The sequence below is a fragment of the Aristolochia californica genome, unplaced genomic scaffold, assembly GCF_029961685.1.
Source record: "Aristolochia californica isolate CCGP_79_NKW_82.1479 unplaced genomic scaffold, dmAriCali1.0.hap1 SCAF_4, whole genome shotgun sequence".
In the NCBI taxonomy this organism is placed as follows: Eukaryota; Viridiplantae; Streptophyta; class Magnoliopsida; order Piperales; family Aristolochiaceae; genus Aristolochia; species Aristolochia californica.
Genome location: NW_027182103.1, coordinates 5,663,004 through 5,677,536, shown reverse-complemented (window position 1 = coordinate 5,677,536; position 14,533 = coordinate 5,663,004). Strand labels below are relative to the sequence as shown.

Below are 14,533 nucleotides of genomic sequence, written 5' to 3'. Positions count from 1 at the left end.
GAAACATATACCACACTGTAGCTTCTTTTTCGTTACTTTCTCTCTCCTCTTCTTAGCTGTTACCAGTTCTTCCTACCCTTCCTCCTTCCCCAAGATCTGATTTTTTCTCTTTTTTTCTATTCACTACTCTCCCTACGGTACCTAAATTTTTTTTATTTTTTTCCTGACTGGTACTGATTGTTCATGGATCTGGAAAATCCTTCTCATCCTCCACTTGCATTGCTCTTACTGATTTAGGTTTTCTACTTCTGATACTCCAATGGTCTTCCTGTCAGCGATGCTTCGGTTCAGCTTCAAAAAAAGAGGGGCTGAAAAATTGCGGCAATGCCATGGAGTGTCTTCCTACCCTCTCGGGTTCCCTACTTTCTCCGAGTTTGCCTTCTGCTCATGACGGTCGTTTTCACGAGTTTCTAATGCTGGAAGAAGATGCGAATGCTGATGCTGATATCGATACTGCTTTGTTCCCTTAATTTGGTTTCTTCTGCTTACGGTGCGTTATTCAGCTTTTCAATGCTGCATTTTGTGCTTTCTGGTTCTCCGATTTCTGCCATGGGGTGAGTCTTGGGCGTGGCTTTTCTCAAAGTTTAGTGTGATGATAGCATATTGCCGCCGCGCGTTCTTCTGGGACATTGTGAGCCCAGTAAGATGGCTAATATGTAGACGGTTGTTCTGATTGTGGAATTTGAGGGCAACGATTTTCAGTTAAATGAGCGTGGTGCTTTTTTGGGTTGGTGGCTGATAAATTTTGTTCTGGTAGTGGTCCACCATCATGATGTACTTACCTCCGTCTCCTGAATGCGAGTTTAGGGCATTTTCTGAGGCTGGAATAAATCTTCTGAACCCAAGTGAAACATCGATTTGTGCAATATTTCCCTCTGTAAAGAAGTACCGTTGCTTATGCTTGTTTAGTAACCTTATTATGTATTTATCCTGACTAGTTTGAGAGCAGGCTGGGAAGCCTGGTCGAAAATCAACAGTATCCACAAGGAATGCTGGATGTACGTGTAAAATCAACACTATACACAAGGATGTTATGCTATATACTTGTCTACAAGCAGTCCTAACTACAATGATGGAATTATGGATATATGCATAAAAGTTCAACATCAGGCACTCTCAATCAGAAGGTTGGAATTTACACCAACAATTGTTGGAGAACAATATGAATTACTGTAGTGTGCGTGCAAAAAAGGTATATATTTACAAATGAACAAAGTCTAAGTAGATGCATAAAAAGTAAAAACACAATTGCCTCCTCAATGGTTTTAGACAACTTTTTCTAGAGAGAAAAACAGCTAAAAATAAGAATGATGTTAAATCTATGGGATGCTGCAACTTATAGTCGTAGAAGGTTTTGCATATGAGTGCCATGTGATGTTATATCTCACTCTCTTCAAATTTTGGGTTCTAAATTGGATGCACTCATCTGTTTTTCTTATGACGAAAGTAAATTGCCAAGGCATTCTAAAGTGAAAATTGTAAATGTGGCTTCAGTTGAATGAACATGGTATTGGTTTTGAAGTGCTAAAAGTGGGCTAATTACAAACGAGTGTTATGAGCTTAAACGTGTAAATCACCTTTTTTTGCTACTGTTAACATATTATACTTCATCCTGCAGGATTGAAGGTGCTTCATATAAACTTGTCTCCTTCTTTGCTGCCACAGAAGCCACTGGCTCAGAGGAAGTCATTGTTGAATTTTGGTAAGCATACAAATGTTTGTGGATGTCAATGGATGTTTTCAAGGGACTGCTTTCAAGAATGGAGTCATGAATGATGTCATAAAGGAATACTTTTATGGGGTCTTGTCCTTCCTTATGATGATGATGCCCAGCATCAAGTGGGGCCTTTTTCATTAACCAAAATTTTCCCATTGGTGGTCTAGTTGTGGGGTCTTCATATCAACAGTTTAGATTTAAGTTAGTCATGTTTCATAGTGAGAGAGAAATGCTGCATGCTGTCGCTCTTAGTCTCTGTTTCTTGTTCAAATAGGTAACATATTGTAAAAATTAGGACGGTGGAGCACATAAGATTGATGGAGTCAGATGTAAAGAATATAGATGTATTTAGAGTACTCGATCAACTTTCAATCATAAAACAAAATGGTGAGGATTGAACTCATCGTGGCTAATGATTGATGGATCCTGAAAATGCAATGCTCAATCAGCAAAGCTTTATCTGTGTTCGACTTATTAATAATAGTGTACTAGCAAAACGTTTAGAAATTGATACAGTGATGGCTTTTTTGTTTTGTGTTTATAGAAGCCGTTGCTCAGGTACTGAGGCCTCAATCTGTCATTGCAATGGGACGAGAAGCAAATGACATTTCTTTTGTTCTATCAAGATCCTCAACTAAAGGTCTTCAACAATTTCTGCTCTGATTACTGATGCAATTTGCTTGTAAACTTTTATGTTTCATACATTTTTCTCCTTTTTACTATTGCTTAGGGGTAGATAACTGCATTAAAGTTGTTATTGAGCTCATGAAAAGTAGTAATTCAATGAACAGGGACATCTTATTTGTATTTAGGTGTTGAGTAAGATAATATTTTGGTCATCGATGAAATGGTCTGGAGTTCCTTAAGTTAAAGCCTGTTTTGACTCAGGTATTAAAGGTTCAGATCATAGTTGTTAGACTTGATGAGATGTTTCTGCATGATTGAGGTGAGTCAGGGATCTAAATTGAGTCCAAGACAACTCAGTCATAAAACACCATAGTGATCTACTGAAATATTGATGCCCATACAAGAAGCTTTAGTATTTGGAGTTTTGTCTCTTTTAACAAACTTAATTAATTTAATGACAACATAATCTATAAATGTATATAATGCTAAAATGAACTTTTCATGCCTCAATAGTTAAAATTCTGTTACATGCTTATTACTGCACGCATGTCTTCTTGAGACTCTCTTAAAATATGAATTTTCAAGATTACAAAACATCATTGTAACATTGAAGGATGTATTCAAGAGATCAGAACTACCGACACCTTGAATTATCCCTAATGATGTAAGAAAATATTATTTTTTAAAATTTAATGGGACTATGTGATTAATACCCTATAATCCAGATTAAAGACCAAAGAGTAGTCTTTTAAGTGATCAAAAGCATTAGATTATTTAGTCACAGCTCCAACTAGGAGGTGACGTGTGTGGATTAAAGAAAGAAATTAATTTGGTTGAAGATCTATGTGCTCCTCACCCATCAAATGTCTTCTTCTTCACAAAATTGCACTATTGCACTAATAGTTTTTTAAGTGATCAATAGCATTAGATTATTTAGTCACAGGTCCAACTAGAAGGTGAGTATTGGGATTAAAGAAAGAAATTAATTAGGTTGAAGAACTATGTGCTCCTCACCCGTCAAATATGTCCACTTCTACATAAAATTGCACTCGATAAAGTAATTCAAAAACAATGTTTATGAGTCATGTTTAGTTTAATTTAATTAATATTTTCAAAAAAAATGACAATTCTTTGGCAATGTTTCTAACCTTTTGGATCACATGCAAGTCAACTGTTGTCTTGGCCATATTGTCTTAATCAATTTGTCTCCTGGAATGAGCCAGATCTTCAATTTTACCCTTTATGTTCTTTTGTTTGTTTTTTGCTTTGTGGGTTGGTCATTCTGTCAATGTTAGCTGTGTTATAAGTATTTCTCTGTACAATTCAAAATGTTCAAAATGCAGTGGTTCTTTCTTCATCAATCTTCTATTAGTATGCTGTAAATCAGATTATTAATATTGAATAACAACTAGGATACGTGGACCATGTCAATCTATGTGAGACTTTCTTGTGGCGAATATGGGTGTCATGAAATATGAGACTTATTCTTAGCCACCCTAAAGTACTTGACGGTAGAGGTTCTCACCAGCATCTATGATCCATGGATACAATATTCTCTGTTATCCAACTGAATCAATTCTAACAACTCCACTTTGTCCTTCGGATCCAGTTGACACACATGCAACTAGTCACTCATGGGTACCATCTCCTGCACCCACTTTTGCTCCAGGATATCCAGGTACTTCATTTCTTTTTAGCTGCAGCTTGAGAACTTTAGAATCTTCAATTGTATGCATATAGTTAATTATCTATCTGTTCAGGATATGCTCCTCGTCCTAGCAGAGCACACTCAAATCATCACCGTCATCATCATCATCATCGAACGTTACCTCATGGACTTGGCCCAGCCCCATCTCCTTTACACGATCAAGGTTTGTAGGCTTGTAGAAGAAGTCTTTGCTTGCTGACACGACTGACAAAAGCCCTTGATTTCCAAAATACTTGTGCTGGGCATGCTTTTCTATTTGCTAGATCATCATCAGACTGATATGTTGTTTTCTTTGGCAGGCTGTGATCAAATCTCTTGCGCTGATCCACTGACTGCAACTCCTATTGGTTCACCTTGTGGTTGTGTGCTTCCTATGCAAGTTGAACTCAATCTTGGGGTAGCTCCACTTGTAGTTTTTCCATTAATTCAAGAGTTAGAGATTGAGGTTGCAGCTGGCACTTATCTTAAACAAAGTCAAGTAAGGATAATGGGTGCAAATGTCAATAGTGAAGATCAAGAGAAGACAGTAGTGGACATTGACTTAGTCCCACTTGGTGAAAAGTTTGATAATACAACGGCTTTATTGACTTACGACAGATTTTGGAAGAAGAAGGTGGCAATTAATGAGTCACTTTTTGGTGATTATGAAGTGGTATCCATCAGATACCCAGGTGATATGATCTTTATTTACTTCTCTACATATACCTTTCTTTTCTCTTTCATCTCTAGGCATTTTCTGTGTTCTAACTCATTCCATTCGTATTTCTCTGTTTGATGCTTGTGCCTCACTCTTAGGGCTTCCTTCTTCATTAGCTGGGCAATTCCCTGCAGCCTCTCCTGATGGAGGCTCAGACCCTATCACGGCAAATGTCATCCGCAAGTCTCAAAAGATGAATGCTAGAACTGTTGTACTTATTGCCTTGTCTTCTTTCATACTTGTATTGATGTGTGTTGGATCTGTTTTGATCCTTTTCAAATGCAAGAAGCTTGGAAGAGCATCTAATGTTGTGGGTCCCGCAGTTCCATCATCAATTGGTAAAAGATCTGGTAAAGCATAACCGTGGGCTCACAATTTAATGTCTCTATTACATTTATGAATTTGATGTAATTTAACAGCATTGTAATGCAGGGGGGCAGTCCATTTTGTCAGGTAGTGATGCTGGTAGCTTGACATCCCTTTCTCTTGCCTCCACTGTTGCTACTTGCGTACTGTCAGTGAAGACATTTTCACTGGATGAGCTTGAGAAAGCCACTGACAAGTTCAGTCCAAGGAAAATCTTGGGTGAAGGAGGGTTTGGGCGTGTTTATCATGGGATAATGGAAGATGGATTTGAGGTAGCAGTGAAGTTGCTACTGCGGAAGCATCAAAGTGGGGACCGTGAGTTTATTGCTGAGATTGAAATGCTGAGCCGATTGCACCATCGAAATCTAGTCAAACTGATAGGTATATGCATCGAAGAGCGTGCCCGCTGTTTAGTTTATGAGCTTGTTCGCAATGGAAGTGTTGAGTTCCACTTACATGGTACGTAGTCTTGATTAGCTATTGAGATAAACATCTGATGGATACATTAAGTTCAAACCAATATTTGTTGTTTCAGGTGCTGATAAGAGAAACAGTCCTTTGGACTGGGATGCTCGGATGAAAATAGCCCTTGGTGCAGCAAGGGGACTGGCATACCTGCATGAGGATTCCAATCCCCGTGTCATACACAGGGATTTTAAGGCTAGCAATATTCTATTAGAGGAGGACTTCACTCCCAAAGTCTCAGATTTTGGTTTAGCTAGGGAGGCATCAGAAGGCAGTCAGCATATCTCCACTCGTGTCATGGGAACTTTTGGGTATGTTTATTTGTTCTTTAGTCAAGTGCTCTTTGAGGATTTAGTATTCAACTAAGGGATGTGATTTTACATTCTACGAACACATAAATGAACTTCATCTTTTGGCAGGTATGTGGCTCCTGAATATGCAATGACTGGGCATCTGCTAGTCAAGAGTGATGTTTACAGTTACGGGGTTGTCTTATTGGAGCTTCTGTCAGGGATGAAGCCTGTGGACATGTCCCAACCCCAGGGACAAGAGAATCTTGTAACATGGGCTCGCCCATTATTGACTAGCAGAGAAGGTTTGGAGCAGTTGGTGGATCCTTCCTTGGCTGGGAACTACAATTTCGACAACATGGCAAAGGTGGCAGCCATTGCTTCAATGTGTGTTCATCCAGAGGTCTCTCAACGACCATTCATGGGTGAAGTAGTGCAAGCCCTTAAACTTGTATACAATGATGCGGATGAAACTTACCGGGATTCCTGCAGTCAGAAAGATGGGTCATCTGGTCCAGATTGTGACTTCAAGGGTGATCAGGGCCTTGACAGTAGTTGGTGGTGTGGGACTCCTCGTCTGACTTACGGATATGCTTCTTCCTTCATAACAATGGAGTACAGCTCAGGACCTCTGGACGAAGTTGGTAGACATCTTTCCACATCAACTTTGATGCCAGGACCAGAGTCCTTAACAGCACATAATAGATCAGGTCCGCTAAGAACCATGAGAAGCAAGCCCGCCTTCTATAGATTGAGGGGGAGCATGAGCGAGCATGGGTTTCTTTCGAGGAGGCTGGGAGCGGATAGAAATTGGGTTTGATTCCCTTTGGTTCTGGTGTCTCTTTTAGTTTCACTATTTTTCTTGAAATGTACAGATCCAAGATAAAGAGGCATCTCTACGTGTTTTACTTTGATGTATTCTTGTAGCTCACATTTTGCCGTGGCTTTTCCCTGATGCTAGTAAGGGAAGACTCCGTGGCCTCTAATTTTGAAAGGTTCATTTGTTCTTTTATGCTCTTGTAATTTGGACCCGTTGTATTATAACTGTTGAGTTATTTCTTAAAGTTTGTAACTTTCAAGAATATCGGTTTCATTGACATGGTTGGCGAGTTATTAAGATGCTTTCTCACTCATTAAGAAGCTTTAAAGGTGTTTGCTTCTGAAGTGGTACAAGCTTCAAAGAAGAAGGGTTGCTGTTGCATGTAGATTACCAGAAACTACAAGGGAACTACTTCTTTTACACTTTCTTTGAAGAGAAATCTCTATCATGTCAATGGATAAACCACTCAAGTGAATTTTTTTCTATTACTAGAAGAACTCTACACATAACTCTTCTGGTAATTTTAGTTTTTTGTTTAAGTCTCAGACACTCCAACTTTGAGTTGGACTTGGAATAGTTTATAACCCAAGTCTATGTAAACCCCCTTGCACATGAGAAAGGATCCTTTGCGTGTGTTCAAGAAAAGAAGATTGGTAAAAAAATTGTCCTTGAAGAAGCTACCCTGTGATTCACCTTTCTAGGATTGCAAAGAAAGTATCTGAGTCAAAGACAATATGTGACTGTTATGCTAGAAGAATATGGGTTTCTAGGAGCTAAAGTTGTTGAAACCCTTATGGAAGTTTGTCATACTCTTCATGAGAAAAATAGAGAAGAGCTAAGAGATAATGTACAAAAGGTTGATAAACAAACTCATTTATAGTCTTTGTAGTGAGTGTGTTAGCGGGTTTACTAAGCACTTGAGAAAGACTCATCTAGAAGTTGCATTGAAAATATTGAGATAATTGAAGGGTAGGAAAAAAGTTGTTATATTTGTAGAATATTTTGATGTTGATTATGTCGGTTCTAAACTAGACAAAAAAAATTATTTTGGGATAGAAAAACAAAAAACAGGCTTAGTTTCCTATTTCAATATAGAGATCGAGTATAGAACAACGACTAATATAGTTAGTGAACTTTTATGGGTGAAAATTGTGTTAAAAGAATTTGGGTTACAAGAATTTTGGCTTCCTTGTTAAAGAGGCTATGACTATCTTGTTAATTAAAAGAATTAACATGTGAAGGTTGATTGTCACTTCATCAGAGATGTTGTCATGAGTGGAACAATGGTTACTCCAATTTATCAACTCTATTGGTCAACTTGGTGAGGTTTATCAAAACTCTAGGAAAACGAGATCATGAGATTTTTTTTAAGAAGTTAGGTCTCCTAGATTTTTATGCTCTATATTGAGGGGGAGTGTTAAAGTCTAAAACCAAGGTAGTTCAATCTTGGTTATCCGACCTTAAGATGAACTCATTGGATCTTCTAAGATAGAGATGTTATCTTAGGAGCACTAGCAGTCCTAACCCTAATATTATCTCAATAGAAAACTGAAGCAGTTTCAGTCGGACAACGTGAAAGTGAGAGAGCTTTTCCCGGCCCAGAGTCATATGATTGATGATTCCATGGATAGAAAGAGACATGTTAGAAAATCCACTAAAGGGCAACATCATCATTTTACACTATCTATAAAGTCCAACAACTATACTACTTTATTCCATATATATATTTATCTTTGGTTCAATTTTTATGTAATTTGGACAAGTATGTAGGGAGATACAAGGGATTAAGTGACTAGGGGCATTTTTATAATTTGTAACAAAAATCCTTATAAATAGCATTGGTGGACGAGCTCGACTCGCACACAGTCTTTTTGAACTCAGATTTTCTCCCCCTCTTCCTTTTTCTCCTCCTCCAAAACCCTAAAAATGATTTTTTTTACATGGTATTGAAGTAGTAGGTCTTAGTTGAAGTCTTCCAGCTCTCTCCAGACCTTTCATCAAAGCTTGTGACTTTAGGACGAAGGATTTTCCAGAATCTACCTTGACTGATTGGTAAAAATCTGAACTTTTTTAGCTCTCCTGTTGAATAGTTTTGAACTACTTACTGGCCTATGACTAATTATTGAGTGATAAAAATAACAATTACTCTTTTGGACTATGCGAGCCCAACACTTTGTTCTTTTGCCTACATCATCTCTTGGATTGTGTACATCAGCCCTAATTTTTGGTTTATTGCATGAGCTTGTGCACTTAAGTGCTTAATCCTAGAATTATACCTTAAAAGAGAGTTGTTTACTTGAATTCTCTCTTCTTCATTGCCGATCAGCCTGTTACTGGGCTACACTACCCTTGTCATCACAAGGTCATGTGACATCAACCTTGAAAGGGTGAAATTTGTGGTTTTTCTCATAGAATTACCTACAATAGTAAGAGTTGTTTGTTGGGGTGAATTGGGTCTTCCAATCTTCAAAACCCTAATTTTCCCCCTCAAGGTGGAGCCCATAGCACCTACCCACATTGACTTGTGTGCTACTTTTTAGACTCTTTAGGAAACATAATGGCTGATTCAGGTGAAGTTTTTACTCCTTGAAGGAAACATAATAACATTTTATGTTCTCATACTTATCTCAATGTTCCATGACAATAATGAAGCTAGTTTATTTAATAATTAAGTTTAAGCAAGTTTTTGGAGTTGATCTGAAACTATTTACTTTCTAAAAGAACATGTCCAAACAATAAAATGCTATTAAATTGGAAGAATAGTTTTGCCAGATTGTATTTTGGAGGAATAAGCTTTTTGTTGTAATCCTCAAACATGTTTTAGACTTTGTCACATTTCTTTTGTACAGAAATGGAGAGGTTATGGGGCTTCTCATCTTTCTTATGTTGACCACTTGAAAAAAAAATGCAAGAACCAAATCTAATTTGCAATGTGAAAGCTAGTCCAGTTGCTTGTCTATGATTTCATGGCTGATTGGCAACTAATCATATGAAAGGAGTATCTTCTCTATGAAAGGCAAGAAGCTGCTTCTAACATCTGCTTCTAATCCTCAAGGTAAATATGTTTTTTCTCAGATTGATGATCAAAGCTTCAAACCCAACAACATATATAAACAGAAAGAAAACGAAAAAAAAATCAAAAAAAGGAAAAGATTGAACAGAAAATTTTTCTGTGATCCAATCGTCCAATCCATTTTCGTTCTGGCTCTTTTAGAAATGCAAGCTTCAAGGAAGGCCTTTGTTGCCCTGTTTCGAGTTGCTTATGATTCGTAAGCTCTGCCTCAGTATATCAACTTCTCTGTCCCTTCTAGCTGCTTCATTCACCATGTCACCTATTCTGTCTCTGAGATCTTCCGCCATCTCTTCCTTGGCCTTCAATTGCCTGCGTAAGCCGTTAATCAGATCTTTCTCTCGTCCCCTCCATAATCTCTCCCCTACAAAGAGTCAACGGCAAAGAGATCATTTACTTGACCTGTAAATTTCCTTTTACCAGTGAAGAAAAAAGCTGCATTAGAGCATTAAGCGTGAGCAAAATCCATGACTGTTTTGCTCTTAACTTCTAACTATTTCCCTTTTATCTGCTGGGGAAGCCAGATCGAAGAAGATGAACCAACTTGTAACGATCTGGTTACAAGGATGAACTAAACCTTGTATTCTTGTGTAGATTCAAGCAGACTCGCTTGTTCTGTAGGTTCTCTTAAAAACATAACACTCACAACGATTTAACCGCTAGCAAAAGGTAGAGTCGGTGGATTAATTGTATCTGAGACTAGTTTCATAGATTTATTGAAGACAATGCTCACATTCCATTTGATTAAGCAATGCAAAAGATTTGGGTTTCGGTTTCGTGGTGATCATACCGTGGCGTGTTTTGAGAATGAGATCATCGAGCTCCGTCTTGATGGCAAGGTAGAGTCGCTTCCACTTCTCTACAGTCTCTTCTCTCAGTGCCTGTTCTTCAATCATCTGCTCCACCAAGAAGTTTGCACTCAGATTATGCAACTCCTTATCGCTTTTCCCCTTCACTAGCATCGCCGTAATTTCTTTTTCTAGTCGGCGAATTCCTTCTTCTTTCTCTTTCACTTTCTTTTTCAGTCTCCGGACCTCCTCTTTCCATTTCTTCTTCTCACGCTTCCACTCAGTCTCCTTCACTATGAACGCAAAGGCATGATGCTCGTAGACCAGGTTCTCCTGCTCGGTCTTGCACCTCTTTCCAACGATTTCCTTCTCGAGCAGCTTTACCCTTTGCTTCAGAAGTCCGCAATTCTCACCTCTTCTGGTACTACCTCTACCTAGAACACCACCCATCTGCTTTCTTCTAGGACGCGGAGGGAGAGAAGAACAGATTGGTAGACTATAAATTCCTTGCAGCTCCAGTCTCGTGGGGATTGTTTGCCGGAACTGACACGGCTATTTGGCCGTCTTTCTTGCTCCCTTTCTCATCAATTTTAGTCATAAATGATGGGATGGACGAGGCCCGTGAAGGTGATTTTCTCCAGTAAAAAACAAACAGTGACAGACATGAATTCTCTTTATATCAAAACATGCAGTTACATACAGTTATGATACCTTCTTTTGCTGTTATATGAACGAAAATGGTGCAGTCAAATCGAAAAATACGTGCAAAATGGTGAGAATCTGGAAGAAATACGGGTGGCCCTACTGCCATGCATTCCTTATTCCACTCTTTCCCGGCAACTCCGCCATTAATGTTTACGAAATAGGGACTGAGGGAGAACTGATTTCTGGTTTTTGCAGAGGCAGTGCAGTGAGATAAAATATTGATAAGTCGGCAAACGGGAGGTTTTTAATGAAGATCGCCACATGAATGGCAGAGTTTGATCTTACGGGGTCACCATGTGGACGTCTGGTGCAGTCCTTGCAACGAATTAACAAATCTAAAATACGAGTTCTATTATGTGCTTTGCTCGATGAATGATTATTAGAATTCAGGGTACCTCGAGTCCAGGCGCCAATCATGGAGGAGCTCCATCAATAAAAACAATTCCAGTCAGTGGAATCGAAAATTTCTTGACCATTCAGATGTAATGAATGATAAGGGGACAAACACAGGACGGATGTCACGAAAGTCCAAGAAGGTACTGCTTAGCTAGCCAGATAAGAAGCCATTTCCCGCCATGGAAGCTTCAGTATGAACAAGACTTTTTTTATCCACTACGCAAGATACTGTCAAATGTCTCTGAAGAGAAAGATTTACGCAGCTGATAAGTGGATTTCTCCTAGGATTCCTTTGTGGAAGGTGACTATTTCCTCTGGTAGTTTTTCAAGAAGGGAGTTACCACATTACTTGCTGCCTATCTGCTGTTTGATACGACATGGCTGTGACTTTGAGAAGGGCTGGAAGCAAGCTCAATGTCCCATGAAGTCGAGCATGGCTCCTGAATCAAATTAACATCCATCTATTTTTGCAAAAGTATTATCACAAAAGATAGAGGTCAGAGTTGTTTGATCAGATACGAGACTATTTTCATTAATCATATTGTGTTGTTGGTCGTAATTATGGCTGAAATGTACTTTATTGAAAGACATTGCCTGATCAAAAGATGTAGCTTAAAGAGTGTTTCTTCAGCATTTGAGGGATCTAGTCCAAACAATCCTATTGTGGCAATCAACTTCTTTTTCATTTTGTTCACACTGATACTCAGATTTCATAATTTGAGTGAAATTAAACTACCCATATCCTAGTTACACAAAGTGCAACTCTTAAAAGATTTGTTCTGCAATAATTAAACAATTCTAATAAAGTAAAAATCAAATAATACTGAACTTCCTTATTTCATATAAGAGGTCTTTTGGTTCTAGTCTCTATTTATGTTGCATATTTTCCTCATTGGGAGTTCCAATTGGGTGTAATTGGGACATTAGTAGTTTACATGTTCTTTGGCTTTTATTATTTTCTCTATTATAAATCCAATAGGAGATCTACTCAGCTTACAATCAATGAGTGAATACAATTTCTCCCTAAACTTTCAACAGTAGGCAACCAACTCATGGGAAGCTTGTCTGAACTTCATGCATCTTCATACACTCATTGATTGTGATTTTTTATTTTCTCAAGTGTGTTTACCATCTTAAAAAAATGGAAATGGTTGGATTAAAGATCCTCGGGAAGTTAACTTTGATGAGAACCAACACTTAGAAACTAATTAAAAATTTTGAATGAGCAATTTTGGAGGAAATTGTCTTAGGAAGAAAATTAGTATTAACCGTCCAATCAGGCCATGAACAGCTGAACGATGTATGCAAAAGGTGAGGGTGGCAGCCCAAAAGAATTATGAAGGTTTTCTAACTCCCTATTAGCTTATTGAATGAGAGGAGACAGAAAAAGTTATGTTTTTAACCGTCTACCCCGATGATTGAATGAGAAAACAAATGAACACATGAAGAGAAGGAAGCTATGATAAAGTCTCATTTGCCTAGACTGCATGCATCCAATTGATAGGAGAGAGCAAAACCTATATTGATGTTCATTTGCCCAACCAATCGAACAACACATGTATTGAGGGCTAGAAGGAAAAGTGGAATACCAAAGAAAACCATCTAATTAGACCTACTCCATCCAATTGCCATGAGAGAAAAAAGAATTGTAAGTTCACATTTTGCCACCCATCTACACATCTTGAAGAGATTAGAAAGAGCATGTTAAAAAGACTATCTAATTAGACCGTAGTCAATCAAATGACCGACACCAAGACAAAGTTTCACAAATGTCCAACTAATTTGAGACGGCCAACATAGTTCACCATAATTTCTAAGTAACCTACCATTGTTTACTAGCTCAAATGATGTATTTACATTATTCTTCAATTTTTATGAGATCGATTTGACTAACTTTTGAAAAATGAGAAAGTGTAGTTTTTTGGGAGAAGTGGCCCTTGAATAACCTCTTTTTAAATCGGTCAATCATGTCTATCTAAAGGTTTTTGTGCCCCACACTAAAAACCACCAATTTCTACGGTGAAAACAAGTACTTTTACACTTTCCCAGCTTTCCAACACAATAACAAAATTTTCAAAGATCTAGAACAAAATAGTTCTTTGAAAGAGATTAGTATTTACACTTGCTATAGTGAAATTTATTGTGTTTGCTAAGCATTTTTCATGCTGAAACTTCCTTGAACATATTTTGACAACATTTTACATTGTTTTGAAATTTGGTTGCAAGTCTATCATATTAGACTCCAATTAGATAACTCTAATTTAGGAGTCCAACAACCCTTAAAGTGCTCGTATTTTGAAATCATTTGTTTGAGATAGAATTTAGTTGCAAATTGTTGTGGTTGTGACATGATCACCTAGCTGCTGTCCGAGGTGGCTTCTCAAATGGTGGGGGGTGATTGTGTTGTTCGAACTAAAAGAGATTTGTGTGTGTATTCAAAATATCATCCAAAAAAACAATCAATATAAATAGAGACATTCACGCACCATAGGGACAAAGATTTTTTTTGCTCTCGATGTACCCTAGTGGTAGCCACCGCTTAAGAACTCTTACTTGGAAAATTTTCCAGTATTACACTCTACAAGTTGGAAAATTGCAAAGAGATTATGGCTCTCTTTGGTCACGTGTAGCTCAATACATGATTTTTTCACAAGCCAATCTCCCCAAGAGATTGCTACTAGATTCTATCTTTAGCTAGGCATTTCTATCTAGATTAACATATTCTAGATGAATATTTCACAAATACATAAAAGAAATAAAAAAAATTATACCCATACTTGGAGAGATGCTTCTCCTTGAGAAATTCAAGCCTTTGCATGGCGTTGTAGAATGGTCAAGGAGCTTATACGATGATGCATGCAAGGATGATTGAAAGATAGAGAAG

At 37.9% G+C, this 14,533-nt stretch overlaps 2 protein-coding genes across 2 annotated transcripts; one reads left to right on the top strand and one right to left on the bottom strand.

Moving 5' to 3' along the window:
• Positions 1-17: 17 nt before the first annotated feature.
• On the top strand, positions 18-6,882 carry LOC137962720 (receptor-like serine/threonine-protein kinase ALE2). The gene is made up of 10 exons (XM_068809750.1): positions 18-490; positions 1,619-1,702; positions 2,262-2,357; positions 3,954-4,022; positions 4,105-4,215; positions 4,352-4,723; positions 4,848-5,099; positions 5,182-5,574; positions 5,651-5,891; positions 6,000-6,882. Exons 1-10 carry the CDS (start codon positions 427-429, stop codon positions 6,688-6,690), a joined length of 2,373 nt encoding a protein of 790 aa, XP_068665851.1. The 5' UTR covers positions 18-426; the 3' UTR covers positions 6,691-6,882.
• Positions 6,883-9,693: 2,811 nt separating this feature from the next.
• Positions 9,694-11,144, bottom strand: LOC137963747 (uncharacterized). Its single transcript, XM_068810929.1, has 2 exons — positions 10,551-11,144; positions 9,694-10,124 (listed from the first exon to the last, which is right to left on the bottom strand). The coding sequence occupies exons 1-2, from the start codon at positions 10,996-10,998 to the stop codon at positions 9,916-9,918; spliced, it is 657 nt and encodes a 218-aa protein (XP_068667030.1). The 5' UTR covers positions 10,999-11,144; the 3' UTR covers positions 9,694-9,915.
• Between the last annotated feature and the right edge of the window lie 3,389 nt (positions 11,145-14,533).